The 9,901-nt window shown below is 46.7% G+C and overlaps 1 protein-coding gene across 1 annotated transcript; it reads left to right on the top strand.

Annotated features, from left to right (window-relative positions):
- Window positions 1-7,616: 7,616 nt before the first annotated feature.
- Window positions 7,617-9,453, top strand: LOC109785019 (cytochrome P450 71A1-like). The gene is made up of 2 exons (XM_020343628.4): window positions 7,617-8,611; window positions 8,766-9,453. Exons 1-2 carry the CDS (start codon window positions 7,694-7,696, stop codon window positions 9,369-9,371), a joined length of 1,524 nt encoding a protein of 507 aa, XP_020199217.1. The 5' UTR covers window positions 7,617-7,693; the 3' UTR covers window positions 9,372-9,453.
- Window positions 9,454-9,901: the final 448 nt, after the last annotated feature.

The following is a 9,901-nucleotide window of genomic DNA, read 5'->3' on the forward strand; positions in this document are numbered from 1 at the left end:
AATATGGACGAAGTGTCGGATGCGCTTTTTCAACTCGGGCCCTTGAAGGCACCTGGATCAGAAGGCTTTCTGGCGAGGTTTTATCAACGCAATTGGGGAGTGCTAAAATCTGAAATTACTGCAGCGGTTTTGGATTTTTTCAACTCAGGAATAATGCATGATGGTGTGAATTATACTGCTATTGTCTTGATCCCGAAAGTTCCTCATCCAAAGGGGCTAAAGGATTTTAGGTCAACAAGTTTGTGCAACGTTATTTATAAGATTGTCCCCAAGTGCTTGGTTAATCGGTTGCGTCCGCTGCTCACAGATTTGATTTTAGAGAACCAGAGTGATTTTATACCAGTACATCTTATTTCTGACAACTCTATAATTGATTTCGAATGTCTTCATTACATACAATCATTGAAACCCAATCATGTTGCTTGCACTTACAAGTTGGATCTCTCGAAGGCTTATGATCGTGTGGACTGGAATTTTCTGGAGCAAGCCATAGGTAAATGGGTCTTCTCTATGGAATGGATTAATTCGATTATGGCTTGTGTGAAGTTAGTTAAATACTCGGTGAAGTTTAATGGAAAATTGCTTCAGTCTTTTACCCCTTGTAGGGATCTTCACCAAGGTGACCCATTGTCTCCTTTTTTATTCCTCTTTGTTGGTGATGCACTGTCTGCTCTTATTATTAAATCAGTAACTGGAGGGGAATTGAGAGGAGTTACTACATGTCGTGGGGCTCCAGTGATCTCTCATCTATTATTTTCGGATGCCACAATGTTGCTATTTGAAGCGTCTGTCCAGTAGGCAAGCATTGTCAAAGGCTTGTTGAACACTTATACCTCAGCGACGGGTCAACTTATCAATCCTGAGAAGTGTTCCATCCTTTTTATGATAATTGCTTTGATGTGGTGGCAGAAGAGGTGAAGAGTACTTTAGATGTTACGGATCATGTGTTTGAACCAAAATATTTGGGTTTGCCAGTACCTGAAGGAAGAATGCATAAACTGCAATTTGAAACATTACAAGCCAGGCTCAACAAGAGGCTCGTAGACTGGAGTGAACAATACTTATCCTCGGGGAACAAGGAAATTTTGATAAAGACCATGGCGCAAGCTATACCCCCCCCCCCCTATTTTTATGAGTGTGTTTTGTTGGCCGGCTGCTGTCTATGATGATCTAACCTGAATGATGAGGCAGTACTGGTGGGGAGTGGAGAATTGGAAGAAGAAGATGGCTTGTCTCTGCTGGGAAAAAATGATGCTACCCAAGGCTATGGGAGGCATGGGGTTTAGGCTATGAGAGCGTTTAACAAGGCTAAGTTGGCGATGCAAGCCTGGCCGCTGCTGGATAGTCCGGACAGCTTATGTGCTCGTTTACTAAGGGCAAAATATTACCCTAATGGCAATAGTGGACATGGTCTTCCCAACCAGCCAGTCGGCAGTTTGGAAATGAATTGTTTATGGACTTGACCTTCTGAAACAAGGTGTTATTTGGCGTGTTGGACATGGTACTTTAATTAAAACATGGCGTGACCCCTAGATCCCACAGGGTCATGATCATAGGCCTGTCACGCCGAAGAGAAATTGACTTAATTCGGTTGCTAATTTTCTTGATGAAAATGGAGCATGGAATGTTCAAAGGCTTCGAGAACATTTTTGGGACTTGGATGTTTGCGAGATAATGAAAATACGAACAACTCCAGGGAATGGACAGGACTTTATCCCTTGGTTTCCGGAGAAGAGCGGTCAGTTTACCATCAGGAGGGCTTATCGTTTGGCAATGGAGGAGCATAACCATGCCATGGCAACGGGTGCGACGAGCATGAATCCATTGGGCCACCGTCCTATCTGGCAATGCATTTGAGGTGTCCAGGTCCCCTCAGAATGCGTATAATGGCTTGGAAGGTGGTCTCGGGTGCAGGGGCAACAACTTCGTGCAAGAAGTATTGACACATTTCGAAGAATGATAGCTGTCCCATGTGCGGCAAGGACAAAGAAAGCAGCTTTCACGCATTAGTCACATGCGATCATGCGCGTGCACTGTGGGAACAAATGCGCAGCGTGTGGAAGCTACCAGATCACGGTATGCTAGTTGATACTGGCAAGGATTAGCTTTTAAACATTCTTGCTAATTGTTGGGAAGAGATGAGGGATCGTACAATAATGTTGATTTGGAGGATCCGGTCATTGAGGTCAGATTTAGCGCATGGGAAGGAGGTGCAGTCTCCCCAGGTGTTATCTGATTATCTTCAAAGTTACATGCAATCTCTTGACCTATCCAAGAAGTATAACACGGAGGAAATCATCAAAGGGAAAATACTAATGGTGGAGGAAAGACGGATCGTGCATGAAAGGGTGGCTATTGTTTTCTATAGCATGGCCGAGCCCACCAGCGAACAGGGTCGCTTTATCCGTTGGTAGGGCTTTCTCCAGTTGGATGAATCGGGGTCGGCTGGTATGATCTTGAGGAGACATGATGGGAGTGTGATCTTTGCGCCCACGTCTTGCATGTGATATGTACAAGGCGAGTTTTGTAGTTGAGGCGAATGAAGTCGGGTTTCCCATTGTTTTCTCGGGTTTCTTTCTCTGTTTTTCTTCTTTTTTTGTTTTCTTTTTTCTTCTCCATTTACTGTTTGGTTTTCTTTTTCCTTCACCATTTTTTTGTTTTATCTTGGATTTTTACTATTTTTCTATAAACATTTGAGCAATATATAAAATATATTTTTCTAGTACATGTTTAACATTTTTTAATACCTGAACAATTCTTCTATACACATTGTTTTTTCATTCCTTTTTTATTTTTTATTTGGTTTATTTGTTTCAATTTGGGTCTCATACTACAATTTTTTGTATATGTGAACAACATTTTTCTAACACACGTTTAACATTTTGACAATACAAATTTAACATTTTTCTAATATATGGTTAACACATTTTCTATTACAAATTCATAATATTTTTGAAACAGTTCATTAACATTTTTTGAATACATGATTAAAAATTTTTGTATACATTTTCTTTATATTTTAAGACATGGTCAATATTTTTTATATACATATTTAACACTTCTCAAATGCTTGATTAACATTGTTTAAATATTTTTAAAATATTTTTTTAAATGCTTGATTAATATTTTTATATACATGATTAACATTTTTCAAATACTTGTTCAATATTTTTCAAATATTTATTCATTATTTTTAAATTCTTGTTCAACATTTTTCAAATGTTTTTTAAGAGAGTTTTTTGTAATATATATATTTGAAATATTTCAAACTATAAATAAATTACAAAAATAAAGTAAAAAGGAAATCCGAAGAAGTAAAAAAAAAGTAGGAAAAAGAGGGTGTGGCCTCCCGCGTGTGTGGGCCTTCCCAACTAGCTCCCCCCTTCCGCGATTGAGAAGCCAGACTCGCTAAAGGCGCTGCAGGCGCCCATTCGTGTTCCTGGCGCCTGCAGCGCCCTGCGCTGGGCCGGCCCATGAAACGCGAAGCCTGGCGAATGCATGAGCTCGCAAAAGAAAACGCGACAAAAATTGCTTTATACAGGCTTCGAACTCACCACGTCGAGTTCGTGTACAGGTACCTCCAGCCACACGAGCAACTTGCTTTCTATGATTAATAACAGAGGCAAGTGATTAATAACAATGCTGCGGCGCTGTTTCATTGCAAAAATCTATCGCACCACTTATTTTGTTTGAATAAAGAATACATCAATTTGAAAAGGCATTTGTATAATCCATGAATTGAAAGGATAAGTTCATAAAAATGGAAAAGGTTCGTGAATTCGAAAAAAGTTCATCGGATTTGAAAAAATTCATCAAATTTGAAAAAAGTTCATGAATTTGAAAAAAAGTTCATCGAATTTGAAAAAAGTTCATAGAATTTGAGAAAACAGTTCATCAGCTTTGAAAAAGTTCATAGAATTCAAAAAAAAGTTCATTGAATTTCAGAAAAAGTTCATTGAATTTGAAAAAGTTCATCAAAATTCAAAAAAGTTCATCGAATTTGAAGAAAAGTTCAACAATTTATAAAAAAGTTCATAGATTTTCAAAAAAGTTCAAAAATTTAAAGAAAAACTTCAGGAATTTTAAAAAGCGGGCAATAAATAAAACAAAAAAGATGAGAAAAAGGGAAAAAGAAAAAACTGAGCTTAAGAACGAAATAAAAAGAGAAACAAGAAAAATAAAAAGAGAAACCTTTATACTCGCGAGTGGATAGCCAGGTGGCTAGAGCCGAGCCCTTACAACGAAGGTGTTGCGAGTTCGATCCCCGACCGAGCGCTCTTTTTTGACCTTCCGAAAAACAAGAAAAATAAAAAGGAAACCGTTTGCAATTTGCACCGTAACGGGCGCCCGCAGCGCCAAAGGAAAGGGTTCTGCTAATTCTCAGTGGACTGAGAATTAGTGAAGTCTCAGTCAATAGGATTAACCATACGATTGATCTGTATTTGTCGCTGATGTATTCCCGTTGTTCAAAACCTATTGGGCTTTCTCTATTTGAGCGGCTGGCAGCTGGCTGAGTCCTTCCGTTACGTGGGCTGTGGGCTACGGTTTGTGGTCAGTCTCATTTTTTATTTTCTGTTTATTTATTTTATTTCTTAATAGGTATCCCATGTAAATATTTTGTATTTTCTTTCTTCTTTTTCTGTTATAGGCTTGTGTGTACAGAAAGAAGATACGCGTACTTAACTAGCTTTTTTTCTTCTTTATTATTTATTTTCTATTTTATCTTTTTGTGTATTTGTTTTTTATGTTTTCTTTGTCTGTTTTTTCTTCTATTTGTACCTTCCGAAACACAAGAAAAATAAAAAGGAAACCGTTTGCAATTTGCACTGTAACGGGCGTCCGCAGCGCCAAATAGGAAAGGGTTCTGCTAATTCTCAGTGGACTGAGAATTAGTGAAGTCTCAGTCGATAGGATTAACCATACGATTCGATTGATCTGTATTTGTCGCTGATGTATTCCCGTTGTTCAAAACCTATTGGGCTTTCTCTATTTGAGCGGCTGGCAGCTGGCTGAGTCTTTCCGCTACGTGGGCTGTGCGCTACGGTTTGTGGTCAGTCTCATTTTTTATTTTCTGTTTATTTATTTATTTCTTAATAGGTATCCCATGTAAATATTTTGTATTTTCTTTCTTCTTTTTCTGTTATAGGCTTGTGTGTACAGAAAGAAGATACGCGTACTTAACTAGCTTTTCTTCTTCTTTATTATTTATTTTCTATTTTATCTTTTTGTGTATTTGTTTTTATATGTTTTCTTTGTCTGTTTTTTCTTCTATTTCTACTTTTTTCTATTTTTATCATTCATCTTTGGAAGATTTAAGTTTTGTAGAAGATACATTTGACACGCATGAACAATTTTTATTCTCACTTGTTGTTTTTTCTACATGTTTTTTGTTTTAATTTTATTTTGTCAGAGGGGGTGGCAGGAGAGGGGGCAGGCCATTTTGCATGTCCGACACTAGGCATGCAACTGCAAGTGTCACCCAGACCGCAACCTCATCTCTTCTCACCCAACCGCAACTGGACTTTTTTGTTCTGTCGGAGGGGGCGCTGGTAGAGGGGGCGGGCCAGTTGCAAGCCCGGCAACAGCCACGCAACTGCAATGTCTCACCCGACCGCAACTGCATGTCTTCTATACCGGCCACAACTTGACTTTATGTTCTGTCGAAGGGGGCGCCGGGAGAGGGGGCGGGCCAGTTGCAAGCCCGACAACAGACCCGCAACTTCATGTCCCCCAACATGGTTGTAACTCAACTTTTGTTTTTTGTAGGGGGCGTCGGGAGAGGGGGCATGCCAAGTGCAAGCCCAACAACAGCCCCGCAACTGCAAGTGTCGCACCAAACCGCAACTACATGTCTCCCAACATGGTTGCAACTCGACTTTGTTCTGTCGGAGGGGGCGTCGGGAGAGGGGGCGGGCCAGTTGCAAGCCCAACAACAGCCCCGCAACTACAAGTGTCGAACCCGACCGCAACTGCATGTCCCCCAACATGGTTGCAACTCGACTTTTGTTTTGTTGGAGGGGACGTCGGGAGAGGGGGCGGGCCAGTTGCAAGCCCGACAACAGCCCCGCAACTGCAAGTGTCGCACCCGACCGCAACTGCATGTTTTCTAACCCGACCGCAACTGGAATTTTTTGTTCTGTCGGAGGGGCGTGCTAGTTGCAAGCCCGACAACAGCCCCGCAACTGCAAGTGTCGCATCCGACCGCAACGTCATGTTTTCTAACCCGACCGCAACTGGGTTTTTTTGTTCTGTCGGAGGGGGCGGGCTAGTTGCAAGCCCGACAACAGCCCCGCAACTGCATGTCCCCATGGTTGCAACTCGACTTTTGTTTTGTTGGAGGGGGCGCTGGGAGAGGGGGCGGGCTAGTTGCAATCCGGACAACAGCCCTGCAACTTCAAGTACCGCACCTGCCCGCAACCGCATGCCCCCCAACATGGTTGCAACTCGACTTTTGTTTTGTCGGAGGGGGCGCCGGGAGAGGGGGCGGACTAGTTGCAAGCCCGACAACAGCCCCGCAACTACAAGTGCCGCACCCAACCGCAACTGCATGTCCCCCAACATGGTTGTAACTCGATTTTTGTTTTGTCAGAGTGGGCGCCAGGAGAGTGGCGGGCCAGTTGCAAGCCCAACAACAGTCCCGCAACTGCAAGTGCAGCACCCGACCGCAACTGCATGTCTTTTAACCCGAACGCAACTGGACTTTTTTTGTTCTGTCGGAGAGGGCGCCGAAAGAGGAGGCGGGCGAGTCAAATGAGACGTGTACTCACAGTGACACACATACGTACATCTGTGACAAGATGACACACGTAGACATGCTAAACCGTATAGTACACTCTAGAGACCCATATCCATCCATCTGCATGCACATGCATCTGTACGTGGGCATAGCTCTTTTCTTTTTGAGCAAAACGTGGGCATATCTACGGGTGGCACCGTACGTCCCTGACCGCCGAAGAAAAAAAAGAAAAAGGCCCGGTCTAATGACAACAGAAAGAGGTAGCAGTCCAAGTGCTAAGCCCAGAACAAACAAACAAGCAAGTAAAATGAAATAAGCCCAAGTGCTTAGCCGAGTCAACCCAGCAAAAATAGAACTAGTTAAAGGGCCTAATTTACATGTGATGACGTCAGCCGACTGAGATCGAGACAGACCCAATAGGAAATGCCGGCGCCTGCAGAGCCAAATATGAAATGCCTTTCATCTACCGCTCAAAATTGTCTGGACGCGTCTTCCCCGGCGGGTCAGCATCTTGCATGATTGCACGGGGTCGACGATGTCGATGTCCAATCCATGCACGGGGTCGAGAGCAGGTTTCCGATATGATCTCGCCCCGCCGCTGGGTGCCTGAACCGTACCACCACCACACGCATTGTTGTGGTTATCACGTAGCAAGCCACTCCATCTTCGTCCTTCATCCTCGATCGTCGTCGGTCGTTCCATGCGCGGCTCTGACACATGGCTGCCGGTTCTTCGTGTAGCTTCCGTACGTGTCCGGTCGTGCCGACATTCTCACCACGCCGCACATTCTTCAGCGGTGCGTATCCATATCAGGCGAAATTTGTCTTCTGTGGAGCCTGTGCATCAACTATCTCGATCCACATTACAACGGCCGGCACACGCGCCTTAAGTTCACCGCTAGCTGTGTGGTAGTTGCACACACGTGCTGCGTCCGTTCCGCTCTGCTAGCTAGCGCTCATGGCATCTCTTCAGCTCGACTCTACCCTAGTCCTCTGCCTCCTCTTCGTGGTATCTTGCTTCACCATCGTCCTCAGAGGCTTCGGATATGGCCGAAAGGGCGCGCAGCCGCCTTCGCCGCCTGGGTTGCCCATCATCGGCAACCTGCACCAGCTCGGGCGGGGCCGCCCTCACCGGACGCTGGAGGCTCTCGCGCGGCGCCACGGTCCGCTCATGTTCCTCCGCCTCGGCTCCGTGCGGGCCATCGTGGTCTCCTCGGCCTCGCTCGCCGAGGCGGTGCTCAGGACCCAGGACAACGCCTTCTGCAGCCGCCCGCAGCAGTACACGGCCCGCGGAACGCTCTACGGCTGCCGGGACGTCGGCTTCAGCGCCTACAGCGAGCGGTGGCGCCAGCTCCGCCGCATCGCCGTGGTGCACCTCCTCAGCGTGAAGCGGGTCGACTCCTTCCGCGCCCTCCGAGAGGAGGAGGTCGCGCGCTTCGTGGAACGGGTCCGCGTGGCCAGTGGGGCCCAGGAGAACGGCAGCAAACGCCCGGGAGTTAACGTCACCGAGCTCATCATCACCCTAACCTACTCCGTGATCTCGAGGGCGGCTTTCGGGCACAAGCTTGGCGGCGAGGAGCCGGGCAAGGTCCGCGACATGATGAAGGAGCTCACTGAGCTGCTCGGCACGATCGCCGTGAGCGACGTGTTCCCAAAACTAGGGTGGCTGGTGGACTGGGCGACGGGGCTCGACGCGAGGGTGAAGAGGACGGCGGCCAAGCTCGACAGTATTATGGAGAGGACCATCACGGAGCACGAGGGGAACCCAGGAAACGACGGCGAGGCCCGGGACCTCCTTGACGACTTGCTCTCGATCGCCAAGGACGGTGACCAGGGGTTTAAACTGGACCGGGTTGATGTCAAGGGAGTCATCTTGGTAAGTAAGTACAGTATATAAGTACTACTAATTTTAGAACAAGAACTGGTTGGTAGATATTAACAGTTAGCAGTATAGCACCAACTGCCACCAGGAGTAGGAGCAGCCAGCACATGCTGAGCGTAATTATCTTGGTATTGTATTGCATGTGCAGGACATGTTCATAGCAGGCACCGACACGACCTACAAGACGATAGAATGGACTATGGCCGAGCTCGTTAAGAATCCAAGAGAAATGGCAAGGGTGCAATCACAGGTGAGACAGGTTGCAGGTGCGCATGGAGGAGTCCTTGAAGAGGAGCTGGACAAGATGAACCTCCTGCAGGCGGCCATGAAAGAAACATTGCGGCTACACCCGGCGGTGCCGCTCCTCATCCCACGCGAGTCAATTCAGGATGCGCAGCTGCACGGCTACGACATCCCGGCCAAGACCCGGGTCATGGTCAACACATGGGCCATCGGGAGGGATAAAGAGTCGTGGGAGAACGCCGAGGAGTTCCGGCCAGAAAGGTTCCTGGGCGGAACCATCGACTACAATGGCAAGGACCCCCGGTTCCTACCGTTCGGCGCAGGGAGGAGGGGGTGCCCCGGTATGGCCTTTGGGACGCGCCTCGCAGAGCTCACTCTGGCTAACATGATGATCCATTTCGACTGGGAGCTACCGAGTGGCCAGGATCCGGAGTCGTTTGAGGTTGTCGAGGCTAGCGGGGTGTCACCTGGCCTTAAGTCTCCCTTGATCCTTGCCATAAAACCTCTGTAAGCATACATGGGACTTTGTTAGAGTAAGTGTTAATGAGCCCCCCTTATAGCAATTACATAAAGGAGAAAATTAAGCAAATTGTATGAATTTTGTGTTGTGGCCGAACGCATCGCGCGTTGCTTGATCCGAATCGTTTCCATGCTTCTTTCCTACCTCATCGAGCACTTCCCCTTGCGCTGCCGCTCTCCAAGATCCCATCTCTACACGCCCCTCGCCGGACAGGGATCCAGTGACTTGCCCACAGCCAGTCACGCCGTAACTGGCGAGCCAGCAGCCGTTGCATGCGGGGGGGGGGGGGGGGGGGGGGCAGAAAGTACTGCAGAACGCACTATAGACCAAAACACTATAGACTAAAGCACTATAGATGTGGTACTGTTCACGCAGATATGCCCGTCGGTTCTGAATCGGATGGTGTGGAGAGGGGGACCATTACCGTACTGTTCACCGGTGACTTGCCCACAGCCAGTCACCGGATCTCAATCCCCCCTCGCCCTAAATCGCTTGGCTCGCCGACAACATTTCCTTCTCCG

The sequence above is a fragment of the Aegilops tauschii genome, chromosome 1 (genome assembly GCF_002575655.3).
Source record: "Aegilops tauschii subsp. strangulata cultivar AL8/78 chromosome 1, Aet v6.0, whole genome shotgun sequence".
In the NCBI taxonomy this organism is placed as follows: domain Eukaryota; kingdom Viridiplantae; phylum Streptophyta; class Magnoliopsida; order Poales; family Poaceae; genus Aegilops; species Aegilops tauschii.

Excerpts from the sequence above, each read along its gene's own strand:
- LOC109785019 (XM_020343628.4), top strand. The coding sequence starts at position 7,694 with ATGGCATCTCTTCAGCTCGACTCTACCCTAGTCCTCTGCCTCCTCTTC. Across the intron at positions 8,612-8,765 it reads ATGTCAAGGGAGTCATCTTG|GACATGTTCATAGCAGGCAC; the intron begins GTAAGTAAGTAC and ends TTGCATGTGCAG.